This window comes from Acanthochromis polyacanthus, chromosome 21 (genome assembly GCF_021347895.1).
Source record: "Acanthochromis polyacanthus isolate Apoly-LR-REF ecotype Palm Island chromosome 21, KAUST_Apoly_ChrSc, whole genome shotgun sequence".
NCBI classification, from domain to species: domain Eukaryota; kingdom Metazoa; phylum Chordata; class Actinopteri; family Pomacentridae; genus Acanthochromis; species Acanthochromis polyacanthus.
Window position 1 is genome coordinate 8,041,958 of NC_067133.1, and position 22,292 is coordinate 8,064,249.

The window sequence follows — 22,292 nt, forward strand, 5'->3', positions numbered from 1 at the left end:
AACTTTGAAATACAAGGAATTTTTTTTGTCAAGGCAAAAGACAGGGCTTCAAAACAGTTTTTAATATTGAAGTAATTAAGAATAATGATTTAGTACTATATTTTGACAATATAATTAACAATAATGAATTGTCAATTGTTAATAACAATAATGAATTTAGAATTGTTTTATCATATAATATAAAATATTAACAGTTCACAACTATATTATAATGAAAAATAATGAGCAAAAACTATATTTTAATATTAGAATAATTAATAATGATTTAGCACTATATTTCAATAGTAAAATAATTAAAATTATCTACAACTATGTTTTACTGAAGTATTAACAGTTCAGAATAAAATTATAATGGAAAAATCATAACAATGGTCACAAATTTTATTTAAATATTAAAATGATGATTTAGAATTATATTTTAAAATCAAAATAATTAATAATGGTCTAGAGGTGTTTTACTGAAATATTAACATTGGAGAACTAAATTTTAATGAAAAATAGTAATGATCAAAGACTATATTTAAATATTAAAATAACTAAAAACAATGGTTTTGTGCTACATTTAATGATGAATCATCCCACCCAGTCGCAGATATGGTCTGTGTAGGACCAACAGATTTACTCATAACTCATTTGTACCTCTCTGTTATTAAACACCACTATGTGATATATATACATTTTTTTATTTTATTCATATTTTTATTTCACTCTTTCAACAAATTTCTTTTGTCTTAAATTTATTATTTAATTTTTATCATCATATTCTTTCGTCTATTATGTGGTTTTAGTAGGTGGTAAAACTGTACCACTGTGGTGACAAATTGCCCCTCCACAATAATAAAGATTAACTTGAACCTTAAACTATTCAATACTGGATTATTACAACATGTCAATAAATAATTCATAATATAGTTAACAGCTATTTTTTTAAAGAACAACAGATTAAGAGTTTTAGTAATAAAATAACAGCTTAGAATAAAACTTTTAAAAATAAAAATATATAAATACATAAAATATAATAATGCTTTACAAGTATGTTTTAAGAAATACTTTACAATATATTTTTTAGATTTTTTGTTTTATTTTCCTAAAAATTCTGCACAGGGTCTGAAGTGTAAGAATAAATGTAGTTTAGTTTAAGTAAAATATTTACTTCTGAAATGTCGAAGTAGCGTAGGAAAGTGCAGCAGAATCGTCTGGAGCTCAGTTAACATTTGACTACATTGAATTGAAACGTCTTGGACACTAAATCAGACGTGATCACATCGTTAAAGGAGATGAATTAAAACTGGAAATGAAAACACAGTGTGACACAGAAAATTTAATTTGTAGTTCTTTCAAGTCAATTAGCATCACAACAAGAAGCAACAACCAGCTGTGTGTGTTGTCAGTGTGTGTGAAAGTGCATATCAGAGAGCAGGATGATGGATGAGGGGTTCTACGGCGGTCGTCCTTCCAGGGCTGTGATCTCTGCACACTGAGGATGGAGGCACACATACGTTTGTTCATCGGCCCTCCTGGTGCTCTTTGTCATAGCACCTCCTCCCTGCTCCTCTCCACCACCCTTTGCTCCCTGCTGTGGCCTCGCCTAGGGCCTCCTCCTCGGCCTCTGGAAGCCCAGCCATCCCAGTGGTACCGAGCAGGTCCAGGACCAGACCTCTGAGGGCCCCTCCTCCTCCCACGGTGGCCGCGGCCGCCTCCGGAGTCTGCAGCATATTTCAGGCTTTCGCTCTCTAAACCGGACTGAGCGTCTGGAGAACCCTGCAGCTCCGTTTGGACCTCCCTCCTGTTGGACTGTTCTGGTTCCGCCTGCACCTGCTGGACGTGTTCACCCTGAGCTCTGATTGGTCCTTCGGTGCAGTCTGAGGACAGAGTCAGTTTGTCCAGGTGTTCTGTGACGGGGGCGGCTCGGCCCTGATGGGGTCTGGTTCTGCCTCCTCTTCTCGGCCCCCTGGCCTGGTTCTGACGCCTCGGGGCCTGAACGCCTCTGCAGTGGGACAGTCCTGAACCAACCTGGTCCGATCTGAGTCCGGGTTCATCAGAGGACGCGCTGGAGGCTGTCGGAGGACCAGGAGGAACGTCTGAATCCAGGTTTCCATCTTCAGCCACAGAAGGAGTCTGTGGGAACAACATGCATCACATTACAAACACAACATTTACACTTTATTAAGCAAATGACATATCTGCTAAGTTTTTAAAATTAACTTAATAACTTTACTACAACGTGAATGTCCTTAGAAAAAATACTGATTAGTGTTCAGACTGTTGTAGCTTCAGCAGCCTGAGGGGTGAAAACACATGAGTGTGTCAGCCTGAAGTCAGAGTTTTCAAATTCACGAAGGTGTGTCTCTTTTGACCTGTTAGATCACCATGGTAACTGATGCTGCGTGGCCAGATCACCATAGTAACTGATGCTGCGTGGCCAGATCACCATGGCAACTGATGCTGCGTGGCCAGATCACACATGGTAACTGATGCTGCGTGGCCAGATCACACATGGTAACTGATGCTGCGTGGCCAGATCACCATGGCAACTGGTGCTGCGTGGCCAGATCACCATAGTAACTGATGCTGCGTGGCCAGATCACCATGGCAACTGGTGCTGCGTGGCCAGATCACACATGGTAACTGATGCTGCGTGGCCAGATCACACATGGTAACTGATGCTGCGTGGCCAGATCACACATGGTAACTGGTGCTGCGTGGCCAGATCACCATAGTAACTGATGCTGCGTGGCCAGATCACACATGGTAACTGATGCTGCGTGGCCAGATCACACATGGTAACTGATGCTGCGTGGCCAGATCACACATGGTAACTGATGCTGCGTGGCCAGATCACCATAGTAACTGATGCTGCGTGGCCAGATCACCATAGTAACTGATGCTGCGTGGCCAGATCACACATGGCAACTGGTGCTGCGTGGCCAGATCACCATGGCAACTGGTGCTGCACAGCTAACCTGAGGTTGTGTTCAGAGTCTGGCTCAGCTGTAAGAAACTTTCATACTCTTCTCCAAAAAAAATTCTCTCCGAGTGATTTAGATTCTCAGCTGAGGTTTTTATCTGCAAAACTGTTGATCTGTACGTTTCTAAGATCACTGAGTGAAGCGGTTACAGCATCACACACTGGATGCATCATGTTGCCATGGAAACCTGAACACATTTAGTTGGTGATGCAGAAATGCATAAATATGTTTTTATGTTCTGTCCTGAATTGCTGCTCAGTCTGTTCACACTGCAGCTGACAGAACACTGATTAGATAACTGGTGTTTATCACAGAAAATATTCAATCAGTAACATTAATTTGACTTTCATTTGGCCAAAAACTAAACTGATTTCCAAGTAGTCTTCATGATGGACAATGTCAGGGCTGGATGTCGAAGTTTAAATGAAATAAAATTAAAGTTTCAGACCTCTAATGTGCAGCTGTCAGTGTAGAAACTAACATAATATATTCCTCTCTTGCCCTGTTTGCACTGGAATTTCCCTTTTTTTTGTTTTCTTTTATTGTAATGAATTTATACATCCCTCATAGGTTCCGATGAAGAAAAGCTGGAAAACAAAGAAAACTGTCAAACTCCTCTTGAACTCATCCGACTCAGCTTTGAGGTTTTGTCCTGGACGTCAAACTTTCTATGAAGCACATCACTGAGAAATCCTAAAGCCTGCCAGTCTGACAACAACAATCAGCCAAAATAACACAAATCACATTTTTTTCCCCACATCTTATGCTTCACTGCTGCCACTCCATAGGCTGACTGGTTGATTTACTTTGCTGAACATCTTCATTATTTTTCCAAACTCAGATCCGTCTCCTGTGTCTTTAGATGCTTATATGATGTGCAGTCTACATGAAAGCACCATAAGATTCGTACCTCGTTGATGTGGATGAGAAATCGGTTTGATTCCACCTCGGGGTCGATGATTCCACCTTTACATCTCTGTTTCTCCAGGAGCTTCTGGAGTTCACACCACTTCTGCTGAAAGTCTGAACCGATGGCGGCCTGGTCGAGCTGCAAGACAAACGCAGAGTTTACTCATGACGCTTTCACCGTCCTGCTGCCGGTGAGTCACAGCATCAGTCTTTACCTCGGGCAGCTGAGGAGCAGGAGCCGACAGAAGCTGGTGGACGTCGTAGATCAGCGGCTCTCTGCACACCGGACAGACGACGCTCAGCTCCTGTCAGAGAGCAGCAGTGAGGATTCAGGGTTTCCCCGATGGAAGCAGATAAACAGCATGCCTCGTATCTGACCTGATAGTCGGATCGATCTCTGGTCTTGTCCTCCTCCAGCTCCTTCTCCCGCTGCCGGAGCTCCCTCTCCGAGTGGCTGACGTAGCGGCCGAGACAGTGGGAGTGGAAGTAGTGGTAGCAGCTGGTCTTAGTGAACGTCTCGCCCTCCTGAAACACAGGAAGTTTGACTTTCAGCTGATTCTGGAAAATATCTGCTGGCAGTTTTTAGCCACTGTCCATCAGACTTCTGAACTCAAATATGGCACAGTGTCACTTTTAATAATGCTGCTTAATCTCCTGCCCATATTTATTCTATTTTTTCTTACTGTACAGTACATATCTGCCTCTTTTGCATATGTTGGAATTCTTAATATAGTTTTGTTTGACATGTACATTCAATTTTTTGTCATTAATTTAGCTTGTTTCAATGCACCGTCCAGTGGCAGCTACTTACATTTTCATCATGCTCCAGTGTATGATAACAATAAAGCTATTCTATTCTACTCTACAAGAGAGTGTTTAAGGCATCAGACTTGTTGATTGTAGAAGCGTGAATTCTGTGAAGCTCAGAACTCACGTATCAACCACAAAAAGAAACAAACAGACCAGAAAAAAGTGTCAAATACAATCAGAAAGACTTTCAAAAAGACTTCAAACAAATAAAATGAATGAAAACAAATTAAAAAGAAACACAATGGCTCCACAAATAAATAAAAAATACGAAAAGCGAGGAAGCCAACTAAAAAAAAAGTTGTGAAAATGGTGGAAAACAACTACAAAAAGATAAAACTAGTTCACAAAAGGTGCAAGAAAAAATACATTAAAAAACGGTGGACGACTGTAATGTTTAAAAAATATGAAAATATCCGTAAAATAAAAACATTTAGAACTGATTTAAATGCAGTAAAAACACAGAATTTGGCAGCTACACGTCGTAAAAGAACAAAATACAGATTCTGATAAGGATACTATTTACAGGTTTGACTGGGATTTTTTATTTTTTATTTTTTTTTACAGTCAACATGTAGTAAATTAATGTAATTATAAATTTGTATTTCTTTCATTTTTTTCAATAATTTTATGACATATTTTCTGCAATTTAACAAAATAGGGAAAATCTGTTAAAAAACTGAACAAAGCAAAATTATTTTAAAATCTTCAATTGTTTTTTAAATAACAGCAGATATTTGTAAAACATCAAAATTTTAAGCTGACTTCAATATAGTACAAATAATAAATACATAATAAATAATTTTATGGTCAAATACCAGACAGAAAAATAGAAAAAATGATTTTTCGTGTAAAATTTCTCAACATTTCGGTCTGTTTATTTACAGTTAATATATAAATTATTAGATTTTTCTGTAATTTTGAAAGAAAAGATTTTCATAAAACATGTAAATGTTGTAAAATAACAGTTAATTAATCAAAAAAATGAAAAAAAGTGTTCCTTTTTTCAAATATACAGAAAAGTACTAAAAACAGGAATATTTAACTGTTGTTCAGTTCCTGTTGTTAAAAAAGCACAGAATTCATAAAAAGGGATGAAATATATGTTCAGGTTCAACACAAGCAGGAAGAAGATTACTGACTGCACAATACCGTGATAAAATTACTAAAATAAAACTTTAATGAGAAAATCCTGAATGGTCTCACCTTAAAGTCATAGAGGCAAATGACACAGTTTCCATGAGGAATATTGCTTTCAGTCAGGATTTCTTTCGCTTTCTGGAGGAGAAAAACAGACAATCAGTCCTCTGAAACTACATATTCTCCTGACAACAGCAACAATACTAATATAATAAGAGTATTTGTAGTGACCTCGATGAGCTGATAGAGCACCGGTGAACCGAGACACGACTGAGCCTCCAGTTGAAGACACTTTCTGACACTGAAGGAGAAGAACAACAACACCAGAACACAGGATTTAACACTCAGTCCCGGAAGATTTCAGCAGAAATCAGTGAAGCTGGTGAATGAGTCACTGTGTTACCTGCTGAGTTTGTCATCAGAGAGTCCGCGGGGGTTGTGGATGGAGATGGATGGAGAAGAGGAAGGATACTGAGCACACAGAACACAGGAAAGAGCAGAAGTATGTTTGTTAAATGACTTAACAAGCCGCGAAAATGAAAATAAATCCCAGTAAAAGGAGAAAACAGACAGTGAATGTGTGAATCAAAGCTTAAAATAGAGTCATGTGAGAAAATAATTACAGAAATTATCTTCTTTTTAATAATTTAATGATATATTACAACTTTAAATTAGAACGTAGGGCCGCAGTGTTTAGGTCAACTAGACCGCAGACCAGGCGTGAACTAACTGTGACGTCACCCGTTGGTTTCAACGCAGAGAAAATGAAGCCCGGATTTTGCTACTTCCTGGTCGCCGTTTTGGATTTCTTGGAGCCAGTGACGTAAAAAGCGTCATCAAACAGACTGGACCGGAGAGCAACTAGGGGCAGGATTGGTTGAGGACTCTCTTATCCCGCCCACGTTTTACCGCAGAGGCTTCTGTTGCTGTCTATCAAGTATAGCCACGCCCCCTGGCTCCACCAACTTTAACGATTTATTTAAAATTCAGTCTTGATTTATTTTAAGATCTGTGCCAGTGGATTTGTATCTTCTGGAGGAACCAATGGATGAGTTTGAGCCATTATAATTTAAAATTCTAGACTGTTTTCTGAGCAGTACATGGCTGATAGACTGTTACTGTTGGTCATAAATCCTGTTTCATTACACTGTTCATATTTATCTTTATGCAGAATGAGATAACAGAGACGCACCTGCTGATCGAGGGTCAAAGTCAGCGTGAGTCGGACGAACTGGGAGACAGAATCCTCGGCCGTGGACGGATACAGAACCAGACTCACCTCCCAGCATCTGCAGCAACAACACAACAGCATCGAGGCAACGACAATCAGTATAGCCAGTTATTTACTTACTGTCTGCACTGTTTAGCCTCTATAAATTCAAATAAGGCATATTAGATGTGATAGAAGTAAAAAAAAAAAAAAAGGATTTTGGCTTCAGCTGACACCTTTTTGGTTGCATTTTATGATTCAGTTTTAGTACATCAGTACAGATTGAACATTTACTGCATGTATGTGTGTAAACAGCCATTTTCTGCATTATTATTTTATTAGTTCTTTGAAGTTATGCCATAAAATCAATGATTTAAGGGGAATTAGTGAGCAAACTTCCTGTTTTTGTTCCATCAGTGCTCAGTAAAGTGGATGTCTGGACATTCCTCATGCAGTACGAATTATTTGAAATATGCATAATGATGACGATTTGGCAAGCTGAGAAGGCGTTTTATTTATTTTTTTAACCCGCTTTGCACATGTTGGTCTAACAAATATGGATGAGTCATGTTTCAGTGTTTCTAAAAAGGCCCCTTATTTATTTTTTATTCAAAGAAACAACAGTGTCCTCACTAGTTGAGTGTAGAAGCAGAAGCTCAAGCTTTAAGGATAAAGTCTGAGAAGCTCAACAGTAATTTGTCCGTGTAGATGTTTAGGGATTCTGACCATAACAACCCTACATGCTTCAGTAAAACGCAACTAGATTCCTCTTATAGGTTCCTGAAGACGAGTAACTTGTCATCTGAGAGGCTTCTTCAGTTCTGAAGCAGCAGAATAATTTAAATAGCCTCTTGGATGAGAAGTCAAAGGCACCTAAAAGAAAAGCTTGTTTTTACATAACCTCGTGAGTTTGGAATTCACATTTTTAACATGAAAAGAAGCAAACAGACACAAAGAGTGATGGAATATGACCACGCAGAAGAGACGTGAACAGACCACAAAGAACCAACCAAAGAGATGCAAATTTAACACAAAGACATCTAAAATCTCTGCACAAAGGCACGTATAAGGAAGAAAAGATGCAACAACCAGACACTGAAGCCAAATAAGCACAAACTATCAGAGCTGATGCAAGAATAACTAGAAAGTAAACTATAACTGCAACATTGGTGTTTATCTGACCTAAATCCAATGTGAGCCTATGAATCAAAATACACCAGATTGATGAGAAACAACTTGACAACAGATGAGCTTCGTGTCAGTAAAAAAGGTCTGGTATCAGGGTTTGATAAAAGATCCAAGATGGAGGATGAAGGAGCTGTGGTTGGTGCAAATTTCTGACCAAATTGTAAGAAATCAAATTAAGCAGACAGAAATAAAGAAGAGTAAACCTGTAGCTTTTGGGGTCAGTTTCCTGTTTTACCCCAACATTACTGTGCAGCTCCAAACGGAGTGTTAACTAGAAAGCTGCTGCTCACATCTTACATAAACTGCCATTAAATATCAGCAAATAATCAGTTAATGCAGCAAAGTGCCGAAATTAGCAGCTAACAGCTAACTCACCCGTCCTCCCTGCGGCCAACCAGCAGCTCGTCCAGGTAGATGGACTGAAGCACCTCGATCTCTGACTGGACGCTGTGGAGGGGGAAAAAAAACACCTATTAATTCGTGCTGTTGCTGCACTTCTGAGGCATTTTATAACCGGCTAACGCTCACAAATCCAGGTAAAGTCAGCCTGTTAGCTCTACGCTAGCTTAATAAATTACACCTGCGACATTCACTTGGATTTTTACGGATGATTATATGGACAGCAAATCAAAGGGTTTCATGAAATTTCAGAGGATTTGGGATTAGAATTCAGAGAAACTCACTCGCACTCAGCCGCCGTCATGATGTTTCTCAGCTAACGGCTAACAGCTGCTGCTAACCGGATGTAGCGTCAACACGCAGACCTTTCAAAACAACAGATATTTATTTGGTTATTTTACGTTCTTATTGTTTATTACTGAATGAAAACGCACAAACCAAAAATATTTTTGTGAAAATTGCATCTCATGTATATGCAGGTTTAATTTATTTTATTTTCGGAACCGTAAAACAGTCATTATGATTTTTTACATGACTTATTTCTTACAAAATATATACAAATAAACAAAAACCTTGCTTCTTTTAAAAAATATTTTGATTATTTTTGTGCAAAATTTGCATTTTCTGTTTGTAAACACAGAACAATGTATTATTGTAGATACAAGACTTACAAAAACAAACTGAGAAAAATACTTAGACAAGCAAAGAAGGATTACTACAATAATTTATTAGAAAAAAATAAAAGCAATATTAAAAATCCTGGAAGATTTTGGATAAAGTAATTGGAAGAACATCAGGGCTGATAAAACCACCTAGTCATATTATAAATGAAAACAATATGATTGTAAAAGATAAGAGTGAAGTGGTGAATTAATTTAACTCTTTTTTTTGTAGCTGTGGTACCCAATCTGGCAAAAACTATAAAAGAAAACAAAAAAAGGAGATGCACAAATGGAATGGAGAGGAGAGAATAAATTGTTGCAATCTATGTTTGTTAACGATGTTAGTGAAAATGAAATTATATCACTCGTAATTAAATTGAAAAATAAGACGTCAAAAGACAGTGATGGGCTTGACATGGTACTTGTGAAAAGGACCATAGATTGTGTCAGTAAACCTTTGTGTTATATTCTTAATCTTTCTTTTCAAACAGGAATTTTTCCCAATAAGATGAAGGTAGCAAAGGTAATACCACTATTTAAAGGTGGAGACAAACATAATCTTACAAATTACAGACCTGTGTCTCTATTGTCTCAATTCTTAAAAATGTTTGAAAAAATATTTGTTGAAAAATTAGACAAATTTATTGAGAAGAATATGCTACTGAGTGAGAGTCAGTCTGGCTTTTGTTGTAACAGGTCAACTGCTTCAGCGGTAATGAATATAATAGAGGATATAGCAACAGCAATTGACAATAAGAAATACACCATAGGGGTGTTTATTGACCTAAAGAAAGCATTTGACACAATAGAAAATTCTATATTATTGTCAAAGTTGGAAACATTTGGGGTGAGAGGGATAGTATTAGATTGGATGAGGAGCTATTTGCAAGATAGAGAACAGTTTGTGGAGATTGGTAGCAGTAAATCTGAACACAGGCAGATTGTTTGTGGAATTCCGCAGGGTTCTGTGTTGGGACCAAATTTGTTTATTCTTTATGTGAATGATATATGTGAGGGGTCAAAGTTATTGAAATTTGTTTTATTTGCTGATGACACCAATTTATATATTTCTGGATATGATATAAAAGCTTTGATAAACATTGTTGGACAGGAATTGGTTGGTTTGAAGACAATAAATTAGCATTAAATGTAAACAAGACAAAATTTATGATTTTTGGCAATAGGAAAAAAAGAGAAGAAAATGTTATATTGTCCATAGATGGAATATAGAAAGGGTCAATGAACTCTGCTTTTTGGGAGTAATATTGGACGATGGTCTAACTTGGAAAGCCCACATTGCACATGTAAGGAAAAAAATGTCAAAAAATATTTTTATTTTAAATAAGGTAAAGCACATATTACATTTTAGGACAATGAGGACATTGTATTGTGCACTTATATTGCCCTATATTACTTATTGTGTGGAAGTTTGGGGAAACACTTATAAAAGTAACACAAAACCACTGTACCTCCTACAGAAGAGAGCAATCAGGATTATTTATAGAGCGGATTATCGGGAGCATACAAATATGTTATTTTTTGATTCTAGATTATTGAAGTGGCAGGAATTACTTCAGTTACATACATTATTAGTTATGTTCAAAGTCAAAAATAAAGTTTTACCAATAGCAATACAAAACTTATTTGTCTGTACTTATATATATGAAATATAAGATTTTCTTCAGCCTGCTCCTTTTCGAGCAGGGGTGTGTATGGCATAACATATGTGTATGACTGGTTATCTGATGATCATAAAATGTGTATTTCTGTGCTACACATCCTTGATGAAATAAATAAATTTGAATTGAATTGAAAAATGTATTTATTTGGTGATTTTTCTGTAATTTATTCACTGTTTTCTACATGTTGATTTGTTTTAAGTTATTTTGCTGTTGTTTACTTTGTTTTCTGCCCACTAAAAAATATCAGAGATTTTGTTTCACTTGTTTTTCACTGATTTCATAAAAACACTGAAAAAATGTGTTGACGAATATTTTAAATTTACTGAAGTTACTCAGTATAACTACAGACTGTATATACAGTCTATGAGCATAACCCATAACCCGAGACTGTATAAGCATGACGTCAGTGAGGAGGTGCAGTAACCGGATGTTACCTGTGGAGGCAGCATTCAGTGACTCAGCATAAAAATCAGCAGAGGAAGAAGAAGAGAACGTCAACGAAGAAGAAGAAAACCCGCGATATGAAAGGAAGAAACATGTAGCGTTAATTTATGTTAATAACTTAAGTCAGTTACTGATCTAAGTAATAACTGTTTCTGACATTAATTTAAACCCGCATCAGACGTAATGTTTGTTCGTACGTGTCCGTGTGTGGCGTTATAACTGGTTGCTACCAGCCGCAAGTTTAAATGATGTGTTTATACAACCGAGTTCGTCTTTCGTGAACAAACTCTGAGAAAAATGGAGGAAACTGTGATGGAATCGGACTGTGTAGAAATGTCCGGACCGGAACCGCAACAGGGGTTCGCTGAGGCTTGGGAAACCGTCACTGCGGCTCTGGTGAGTGGATTTTAACACTGAATATGATCCGGCAGCTAACGGAGTGAACCGCTGCAGCCGAACTCCATTCAAATATCATCCAATTTAATCTTTTCATGCTTGTGGAGAGGATTTATTCTCGCCAGGACGTAACCATGGACTCCGCACTAGTCAGGAGGAGTATTCGGTTAAATTCGGTCGACTTGTGCTGATGTCTTTGCCGTCTTTGCTGCCCTGTGATGTTTTTCTATCCATATTCTGTCTTTCTGCTACCTGATGGTTTATCTCTGTGTATTCATGTTTTCTGTCTTATTATAGTGAAACAAGATTTTATCAGGGGTCAGTGAGCCAACATTTCTTGTAAGAAAACCACCCAAATGACCACGTAGAAATGTAAAATCATTCAAAACAGTCACAATCAAGAAAAGAAGCAAACCGCATCAAAACGACCAGAAAGAGACACAAATTAACTATTAAAGGAGACAAATAGACTTCAGAAAGATTCATAAAACCACAAAATGATTCAAAATGACCTTAAAATAACAGAATGAACACAAAAGGATCATAAAGAGATGCAAAACAACTAGTTATAGTCCTATTCAGGTCATGTTTACATCTTATTTCATATTTTTCTCATATTCAGATTGTGTTTGGGTCATGTTTAGATCATAGTTTGGTCAAGTTTAGATGATATTTAGATCATGTTTTTGTTATATTTTGGTCATTTCGTTCATATTCTTTTTTTTGACACTTATGTTTTATTAAATTTTACTATACATCAATAACAAAAAACAAACAAGAAAAAAAACAAACAAAATGTCTGGGTTGCACAGTCTTAATTATTTTGTGTATGTATAATGTCCATTTTTTCCATTTTTTTTGTCCATTTGTGGTTCTTGTAGTCTCAATATTTCGTTCATATGCTGGTTATGTTTGGATCGTATTTTGGTCATGTTTTAGTTATTTTTTGGTCATGCTTTGAGCATGTTTTGGTCAAGTTTCAGTCATGTTTAGATCACTTTTTTAATCATATTTTGCTCATCTTTAGGTGTCTCCCGACTGTTCGGGCTCCGATCAGAGCCTCTCCGACTCCCTGGCCCTGCTGTGCAGTCAGGGTTTGGGTCGGCTGCTGGGCGCCTGGCTGCTGGAGACTTTGCAGACCCGTCTGTCCTATTCAGTGGTTCCTGAGTTCTGGTCCGGACTGAAGCAGCCGGAGAATGAGCTGGAGGAGAAGGACCGGGCCTTGGTTCTGCTCACCGCCTTCAGGACTCTGCTGGACCGTCTGGAACCTTTCCTTGGTGAGTAGAACCAGAGGTGACAGGTGATCCTCTCTGTTAAAGAGCATCATTCAGACATCTCCTCCTCCTCTCAGGTGGTTTGGAGAAGCTGGGGACGTGGCAGGATGAGGGCTGTGGGGGTCTCAGTGGTCCAGGGCCCCGGGGCCTCCAGGACCGGGCCTTCACCACCATCAGGGCCCTCCTGCTCTTCTCTCCATCCCCAGTTCTTCAGGAGCGAGTGCTGGAGTTTTACACCAGGACCTTCACCGTCTACATGAAGCAGGAGGGCGGAGACGAGGACGGAGCCGAGGCCCCCGAGGGCCAAGAAGGAGGGTCCTGCCCTGGATGTGGGGTCCAGACGTCCCAGTGCTGGTGTCAGGAGGCTCTGGAACTACAGCAAGAGCTCAGCCACATACTGTGAGTATTTCAAAACTGGAATGAAAACCGCTCCTTCCAGCCTGAACTCTCTCATTCAGGTCTACACTCCCTCCCACTCACTACACTCAGCCAACAAAAGGTAGCTACTCTCAGATTTATGTCACTGTGGATAAAAGTGTCTGCTAAATAGGAATAGTAGAATTCTAAAATATACATAAAACATCAGTGAGTAAATGGATAAATAATTACATAAACGTGAATGAATAAATAAATAATTAGCTTAAATAAACCAGGCAATAAGTAAAAAGTTAGGAGGAAAATTAAAGAAATAAATTAATAAGTCAGATAACTACAAAGCCAGTGAGTAAATATGACAGTTAGCTTATGGTAGCCATAGATAGCTCCTGTTAGCTCTCATTACCCTCATTAGCTCCAGTTAGCCCTCTATTTCTGCCTTATGACAATTGTTAGCTACCAATAGCTAATATTATAACCCTAAAACTTTTGTTAGCTAAAGTTAGCTCTTGTTAATTCCTAGTTGCTCCTGGTAGCTCCTCATGGCTCCTGTTAGCTACTGATAGCTCCGGTTAACTCCTAATAGCTCCAGTTAGCTACACATAGCCTGTTAGCCTCTCATTGCTCTCGTTAGCTACATGTAAAAAGCTCGTATTACTGCCTTAAGACAGCTGCTAGTTACCAATAGCTCCTGTAAAATCCCAATAGCTCCTGTTAGCTACAGATAGCTCTTGTTATTTCCTGATGACTCCTGTTAGCTCCAAGCCAACAGGAGGTAACAACTTTGACTGGTGAATAAACTTAGAGTGCTTCAATCTACTTCAGTTTGATTTGTACCAACCGGTCGCTGTAAAGGAGCTAAAATAAACCTGGCTAGCTGCTAATGAAGAGTAAACAGTGTCCTCCTGCTTGTGCATTGGTGCGTGTTGTTGTTTTCAGTTTGACTTCTCTGAGGTCAGATGGATTGTTGCTGTTTTCTGTCTGCAGGTCCAGACTGCAGCTGCTGGAGTGGGTCAGCTCCGAGGCCGTCACCTCCATCCTCCACAAGCTCATCGAGCAGCGAATGGAGCAGCACTGCCGGGGCGAGTACGAGCGCTCCTTCCTACTCGAGTTCCAGGAGGTGAAGCATCTAAAGACGCCATCGTCACATCTCACCTGTCAGCAGCTGTTACCTGTCTTACCTGTCTGATTCTGTTTGAGCAGTGGCTGGAGCTGGTGCTCGGCTGGCTGAGCAAAGTGTTTGCCAGCAAAGCAGAAGGCGACAGTTCGGGTCCAGCTGGTCCTGGTGGTCCAGCTGGTCCCGGTGGTCCCGGTGTCCAGCCCGGCCCGGCTGCCAGCTCGGTCTTGAAGCAGTGGAGGTGTCACATGCATCAGTTTTTCTGCAGGATCTACGTCAACATGAGGATTGAAGAGCTGTTCAGCATCATCAGAGGTGAGACGAGTTAGCTACCTGACCTGATGCTAACTCAGAGCTAGCTTCTGTGTTTCCATGGTAACATTCAGTAATACCAGCTGGTAAATTTCCCAGAACTTCTCTTCAACTTGTGGTTGTGAACTCATCAGTGTTTTACTATCTGACAATGTTTCTCTGGCATGATTTTTCTCTCGTATGTCTGTAATTCTACGGCAGATTTTCCTTCACTTTTCTTACATTTTCTTCCGTCTCTGTCAGATTTCCCAGAATCCAAAGCTGCGATTGAGGATCTGAAGTTCTGTCTGGAGAGAACCAACCAGAGGCAGCAGCTCCTCACTTCACTCAAGTCTGCTTTTGAAAGCCGACTGTTGCATCCGGGTCCGTTTCTGTTTCTGCAGACGTAAAAATAAGAGTTATGTAGAAGTTGGAAAGGAAATTCTTGACATTATTTACAGTATTTGTAAAATGACAAGACATCAAGGGATTTTCATGCAAATTCAATCTTTCATCATGTTTCTGTCTTTAAGATTTACACTCAGGATGAAGGAAAATGAAAACATACTCATACCTGTATGCATACACATATCTATATCATATCCCAAGTACATATATATTAAAAAAAAACATAAAATTGGAAAATGAGCAAATAAAACAGTGTTTGATTGCCTGAGGATGGCAGTGATGCTTGAACTCTGACTGTCAATATAAAAAAAAATTAAGCCACGGAGTACATAAATACGTTTGAAAAGTTAAATGCTGTGTTTCTTCTGTTTTTCTGTCTGCAGGCGTTCACACCTCAGACATCCTCACTGTTTACATCTCTGCCATCAAAGCTCTCAGAGAGCTCGACCCATCGATGGTCATCCTTCAGGTCGCCTGTCAGCCCATCCGCAAATACCTCAGGTCAGTCCTTTAATTATTATTTTTAATAACAGAGGTAAGTTATTAATGTGGTGACAGGACCCCTCTTAGCTCCTGTTTGCTACAGGTACCTCCTTTTAGCGAGGAGCTAACAAGTTTACCAGAAAAACTAGACTTGGAATAACTAAAATTTTTAATCTATTAGCTTCAGTAGACTCCTGTTGGCTCCTCTTAGCTCTAGTTGGCTCTTGTTTGCTACTGATGGCGCCAGTTAGCTTCAGGTAGCTACTGCATTCCTGTTAGCACATCTTAGTTCATCTTGTTAGCTTCTGTAAGCTACAAATAGCACATTTTTGCTCCTTCTGTCTATTGTTAGCTACAGACAGCTTCTGTTAGCTACAGATATTTGCTCCTTCTGTCTATTGTTAGCTACAGACAGCTTCTGTTAGCTACAGATATTTGCTCCTTCTGGCTATTGTTAGCTACAGATAGCTTCTGTTAGCTACAGATATTTGCTCCTTATGGCTATTTTTTGCTACAAATAGCTCCTGTTCACTTCTGATAGCTAGTGTTAGCAACAAACAGCACCTGTCTTTGCTACTTATTGCTCCTTTAGCTACAGATAGCTTCTGTTAGCTACAGAATTTTGCTTCTTATGGCTATTGTTAGCTACAGACAGCTTCTGTTAGCTACAGATATTTGCTCCTTATGGCTATTTTTTGCTACAAATAGCTCCTGTTCACTTCTGATAGCTAGTGTTAGCAACAAACAGCACCTGTCTTTGCTACTTATTGCTCCTTTAGCTACAGATAGCTTCTGTTAGCTACAGAATTTTGCTTCTTATGGCTATTGTTAGCTACAGATAGCTTCTGTTCACTTCTGATAGCTAGTGTTAGCGACAAACAGCACCTGTCTTTGCTACTTATTGCTCCTGTAGCTACAGATAGCTTCTGTTAGCTATATAATTTTGCTTCTTATGGCTATTGTTAGCTACAGATAGCTTCTGTTAGCTACAGATAGTTGCTCCTTATGGCTATTGTTTGCTACAGATAGCTCCTGTTCACTTCTGATAGCTCGTGTTAGCGACAAACAGCACCTGTCTTTGCTACTTATTGCTCCTGTAGCTACAGATAGCTTCTGTTAGCTATATAATTTTGCTTCTTATGGCTATTGTTAGCTACAGATAGCTTTCTTTTAGCTACAGACAGCTCCTCTTTACTCCTGATAGCTAGTGTTAGCTACAAATAGCACCTTTCTGTGCTGTTTATGGCTCCTTTAGCCACAAATAGCTCCTTTAAACTCCTGATACCGCCTGCTAAAATTTGCTAGCTTTGTAATGTTGCTGAAGTCAAGTTTATTTGTGCTTCAGTTTATAATTTCACGTACCATGAGCTCTTTATGAACCACACATAAGGTTTAAAAAGCCTCTGTGGTGTGTTCAGGACTCGTGAGGACACGGTGAGGCAGATCATTGCCGGTCTGACTGGAGACGCTGAAGGCTGCACTGATCTGGCATCAGAACTGTCCAGAGGAGACCCGGTGACTCTGGAGATGCAGGACAGCGATGAGGAAGGCAACGACCCCGAGGACTGGACTCCAGATCCGACGGACGCCGTACCCGGTCAGTGAACGCACCACCGTTGTCCGTACACTGCTGCTGGGCTCTACTCATGCGTTTCCTCTGGATGTTTGCAGATAAAATGGGCTCGAAGCGTCGCTCGTCGGACATCATCAGCCTGCTGGTCAGCATCTATGGCAGCAAGGACATCTTCATAGACGAGTACCGAGCCGTGCTGGCCGACCGGCTGCTGCACCAAGTCAACTACAACACGGCCAGGTAGGACTGTAGCTCATTTACCATGACAACAAAAAGTCCTGCAGCTCTGTGGAAACGATGAAGGAGGAGAGAGAAGTCAGAAATGTTAGAAAGACAGAATGAATCAGAAAAATACAGAAATTAAAGTTGAGTTGTGTCACCAACACTAGAAAAACATCTCATATTAGAGTCCATACTTTTCCTCTCTACTCTGCTCATCTGCTGTAAAAGCTGTTTCTCCATGCTGAATGTATCTTCAACAACTTGCTCCTCTGTTCCCTGTTATTGATCCGGTAGCTTTGATTTTCCTCTGTCTCTCTGTGGAAACACTGCCTGCAACCAAAAACTCTCTAAATTTGTGTTGGTTTCTGTAGATTTTCCACAATTGAGTGCAGACGGCTTATTTTTGCAGATTTTTAAACGAGATGGGTAAAATAAAGTGGTTTTGATGAAATTTCACTATTTTTAGACTCAGATTTGTGTTTTTTTCCTGATGGAGACACATGATGCGTTCAAGGACATCGGAAAGTTTTAAATCCGAGTATTCTTTCAGTTTTTATAGTTTCTCGCCGACTAATAATGTAATTTGGGATTTTTCAAACTTTATTTTAAAGATAACAGGCCTTTCAAACTCGACTACAGAAATCTTTTCAAGCCACAGATGTTTACAGTCTTTTTTTCAAGATGCAAGGTTCTATTTGTATTTTTTATATACTGCATATCTCCACAGCCATCCACATGGTAAACATATGTGGAACTATGTCAGTGTATGAAATTTCCTCGTGTTAATATCATCACATTTCTCCTGTTGTGTGTTTTCAGGGAGATTCGTAACGTCGAGCTGCTGAAGCTGCGGTTTGGAGAGTCTCACATGCATTACTGTGAGGTTATGCTGAAGGTAAAAATTCAGTCGCCATAAAACAGCCCAACAGCTTTTATTTGGGCACCAGACAGACTAAATTAAAATCTGTTTTCAAGCTTTAAGTTTGGAATTAATCTGTCACTGTCTGTCCGTTTTTTCGATTTTTTTTGTCCATTTTAATGTAACTAGGACCATCATTTACTAAATAAGCATCATGCTGTATTGAAAAAGACTTTAAATTTGCAACTGAGAACATGAACTCATGAGAAAAATGTTTACTGAGGTAATAAATTAAGTGAGACGTTGGGGGATTTTGTCTTAGACGTCTATATAAATGCAACCAGAGGAGTCACCCCCTGCTGGCGGTTGGACAGAATGCAGGTTTAAGTCATGTCTGACTGTTATATTCAGTCGTTCATTAAAGTTTGTATTCACCGTATTTCTTCAGGACATGGCCGACTCTCGCAGGATCAACAGCAACATCCGTGAGGAGGAGTCGAGGCTGAGCGAGGAGGATCAGCCGCCGCTGTCGCTGTCCTCCATCATCCTGTCCTCGGAGTTCTGGCCGCCGCTGAAGGAGGAGAAACTGGAGCTGCCGCCGGTGGTCTGCCAGGCCATGGAGGCCTACACCCACCGCTACGAGAAGCTCAAGGTGGAGAAACCACTCTGTTAGAGATGAGACCAGCGGTGCTCTTACATGGTTCAGCTGTTTAGGGTCATTTCTCAAAGCCTATTTTACATTTCTTTTAGTCAATTTCCTAAATTTAACTTCACTGCAACCTGAAAATCTGTGTAAAACTGGCAGCAGAAGCTCAGTTTTAGTGACGATGCGTTCAAGGACGCTGTGTGATGTTGAAGACTTTAAATAGAATAATGAGATTCTTGTTCCACATTTTGCTTAGACAAAATGACAACATGACAATAAATGACTAATTAATTATCATGCAATTATCAGTCAACTAACAATCCATTATCAGTCTATTAGCAATCAATTAGCCATCAATTGTCAATTTACAATCAATTATCAATGTGTTAAGCCAATTAACAATCAATTCATAGTCAATTATCAGTCAGTTAACAGCTAATTATCAATTAACTGTTATTTATCAGTCTATTCAGAGTCCAAAAATCTCTAGATATTCCAACACCAGAATCCTGCCGTAGTTCCTCTGGTTTGCAGTTTTCCAGTTTTTCTGGATGTTTCTGTGTTTGTTTCAGGCCATGAGGACTCTGAGCTGGAAGCCTCATCTGGGCTCCGTCACTCTGGACGTGGAGCTGGAGGACCGAACGTTGACCCACCTCACCGTGTCGCCCATCCAGGCTGCCATCATCCTGCACTTCCAGGACAAAAGTACGACCCCTGGTTTTATAGAACAGAATAGAAAACATCTGGAAATGGAGCAAAATAGTCTAGCATCTGCTGCAGGATGTTCTAACAGCTCTTTCACAATAAAAGTCCTTCCAATGTTGTCTTCACAAACTCCTGATGGAAACTTGGATTTACCAAACTTGGAACCATTTTTTTCCATTTAGTTTGAGTCATTTAAGTTTTGTTTAAATTAGAAAATGTGACAAATATCAAATTAAAAGTTCCAGGACAAGAATTCTGGACTTAAAACAAAAACTTAGTTGAACACTTTAAATTCATCATCATTATCACAGCTGTTAGTTTTCAGCTTTGTAGACTGAACTATTAAGTCAGTTTATAATCCTGTAAATATGACACTGTTTTTGGGGTGAATTTTCCTGATTTAACTGCACGGTGTGTTCAAGGACCATCGGAAAACTGGAGGATTCTTCCTGCTTTTTTTTTTTATACAGTTACTGGCTGATTTTTTAAAAGAACAGTCTTTAACACCCTCCCGTTTGTTCAGAAACAACAACAAGCAAGTTTAGGTAAATAAAAAAATCGCTGCTTTGTTTAACACAGACTCAGATTTTATCACATTTTCAAAGTTTTCCTCTAAACTCCTAAATCTGTTTCTGTTTTATTGCTACTGATGTGATTATTAAGATGCTATTTTTAAAAAATGTTGCCTCGCACATTGGCAGTCAACGTAGACAGATGAAAGAAGTCAGTAAATGTTTCGTTTGGTTCCATCTGCAGTCACTAAAATGCGAGAAAGAAAAAAACATTAAACACTAATAGCCTACCATATGAATGTGAAGGCTGATCAGAAGTATTGATCGGTGTTATTGATCGGTGTCCTCGGTGGTTCTCCAGGCTGCTGGACTCTGGAGGAGCTCAGCCTGAAGCTCGGAGCGCCGAAGGAGCTCCTCCACAGGAAGCTGGCTCTGTGGCAGCAGCACGGCGTCCTGCGGGAGGAGGCCGGCGGTCGCTACTACGTGGTGGAGACGGGATCCAACAAGGAGAAGCTGGAGAGAGGAGTGATGCTGATAGACAGCGACGAGGAGAGAGACTCCAACACCACCACCCAGTCAGAGCAGAGGGAGGAGAAGCTGCAGGTACGACGGGAAAATAGAGAAATTTAAATGTACTCTACAAACAGAGCGCCCAGATCGATCAACAGGTTGTTTATTGTTTCAGAAGTCAGTTAATATTTCTGTCATTTTTCCAAACTTTAGATTCTAGAATCTGAAAATGTGAATTTTCTTTAATATTTTGGCCTGAAAAATGACTAAAATGATGAATTTACTATTAAATAGTTGCCAGTCATTATTAGAGCTGCACTTAAGTATTCTTTTAGTCAATATTTGGAAGCTGGAGTCTAAAAATGTTCATTTTTTTATAATTAAAGCTTGAAAAGTTACTAAAATGATAAACTGGCTGTTAAAAGATTTGCCAGTTAAATTAAAAAAAAAAAATCAAAACAATAGAAAGAGACAAAGTTGATGACAGAAAATGTTTTATTTGGTTTCACCTGCAGTCAAAAAAATCACCAAAATATTCAATTTTTTATACAGTGAGACAAAATAAAGCAAGAAATTGTCTCATTTTAGAAGCTGGAACCAAATTCACACAGAAAAATCCATAATTGATTATTAAAATAGCTGCTGCTGAACATTTAAGTTCAGCTGATCACTTTATACCATTGAAAACTCACAAAAATATAATAAGTTACGCATTAATATACTTGAAAATGTTCTTTATTGTTCTGACGTTTTTCATGCTTAGATATTCATAAAACCAGATTAAATCCTTTAAATGAACAAATAAACTTTCTGTAAACGTCTCGGTCTGACTCACCTGGTCCTGGTTCTGCAGCTGTTCTGGGCCTACATCCAGGCAATGCTCACCAACCTGGAAAGCATGACTCTGGACCGGATCCACGCCATGCTGAGGATGTTCGTCGCCACGGGACCCGTCGTCACGGAGATGGACATCAACGAGCTGGAGGCCTTTCTGCAGAAGAAGGTCCGCGACCATCAGCTGATGGTGTCGGCCGGCGTGTACCGGCTGCCCAAGTCCACCTGAAGGGGCTGCGCTGCATTCAAGAACACTGGGAAACGTCAGCTCTGACTGTGAAGAAGCTGAAAATGAAGATGTTAAAAACTGACTTATTATAAATATTAAAGCTTCTTGATTTCTCTTGTGTTTCTGTGAACTTCTTGAACCAGAGACAACATTTTTACACAAAACCTCACATTTTCTCATAGCCGCCGTTACAAACACGTTAAATCTCCACTATTGCTGCAGTTTAAAAATCCTATTTTCCTTCTAAAACTTAATGCCTGCCCCTTATTCGTACACTGGATCTGATTTATTCCTGCTGGTATGCTTTAAAGTTATATTTTAAAAAACAAAATTACATAATTTATTAGCAGGAAGGAATTGTTGGATTTTGAAATTTCCAACGGTCATTAAACTACTCACCTGTGCCACTGGGATGGGACATTTTTACCAAATTTATCATTAAATATTG

The 22,292-nt window shown here is 39.2% G+C and overlaps 2 protein-coding genes and 1 long non-coding RNA gene across 3 annotated transcripts; 1 reads left to right on the plus strand and 2 right to left on the minus strand.

The window, feature by feature from the left end:
* Positions 1-1,301: 1,301 nt before the first annotated feature.
* Positions 1,302-9,024, minus strand: rnf25 (ring finger protein 25). Its single transcript, XM_022200001.2, has 10 exons — positions 8,907-9,024; positions 8,599-8,670; positions 7,018-7,114; positions 6,229-6,296; positions 6,057-6,126; positions 5,892-5,963; positions 4,257-4,403; positions 4,094-4,183; positions 3,880-4,017; positions 1,302-2,118 (listed from the first exon to the last, which is right to left on the minus strand). The coding sequence occupies exons 1-10, from the start codon at positions 8,924-8,926 to the stop codon at positions 1,531-1,533; spliced, it is 1,362 nt and encodes a 453-aa protein (XP_022055693.2). The 5' UTR covers positions 8,927-9,024; the 3' UTR covers positions 1,302-1,530.
* A 2,140-nt stretch (positions 9,025-11,164) lies between these two features.
* Positions 11,165-21,958, plus strand: anapc2 (anaphase promoting complex subunit 2). The gene is made up of 14 exons (XM_022199994.2): positions 11,165-11,806; positions 12,834-13,083; positions 13,158-13,479; positions 14,443-14,575; positions 14,659-14,887; positions 15,128-15,247; positions 15,655-15,772; positions 17,173-17,351; positions 17,426-17,567; positions 18,369-18,444; positions 18,857-19,060; positions 19,627-19,759; positions 20,633-20,874; positions 21,635-21,958. Exons 1-14 carry the CDS (start codon positions 11,708-11,710, stop codon positions 21,842-21,844), a joined length of 2,457 nt encoding a protein of 818 aa, XP_022055686.2. The 5' UTR covers positions 11,165-11,707; the 3' UTR covers positions 21,845-21,958.
* LOC110955136 (uncharacterized) lies at positions 14,729-20,703 on the minus strand. The gene is made up of 5 exons (XR_007938795.1): positions 20,563-20,703; positions 18,844-19,768; positions 17,117-17,613; positions 15,107-15,261; positions 14,729-14,843 (listed from the first exon to the last, which is right to left on the minus strand). It is a non-coding gene; the product is annotated as an uncharacterized LOC110955136 (long non-coding RNA).
* Positions 21,959-22,292: the final 334 nt, after the last annotated feature.

Excerpts from the sequence above, each read along its gene's own strand:
- rnf25 (XM_022200001.2), bottom strand. The coding sequence starts at position 8,926 with ATGACGGCGGCTGAGTGCGA. Across the intron at positions 7,115-8,598 it reads GTTGGCCGCAGGGAGGACGG|ATGCTGGGAGGTGAGTCTGG; the intron begins GTGAGTTAGCTG and ends TTGTTGCTGCAG. Across the intron at positions 4,018-4,093 it reads CTGCTCCTCAGCTGCCCGAG|CTCGACCAGGCCGCCATCGG; the intron begins GTAAAGACTGAT and ends TTTGTCTTGCAG.
- anapc2 (XM_022199994.2), top strand. The coding sequence starts at position 11,708 with ATGGAGGAAACTGTGATGGAATCGGACTGTGTAGAAATGTCCGGACCG. Across the intron at positions 13,480-14,442 it reads CAAGAGCTCAGCCACATACT|GTCCAGACTGCAGCTGCTGG; the intron begins GTGAGTATTTCA and ends TTCTGTCTGCAG. Across the intron at positions 19,061-19,626 it reads ACCGCTACGAGAAGCTCAAG|GCCATGAGGACTCTGAGCTG; the intron begins GTGGAGAAACCA and ends TGTTTGTTTCAG.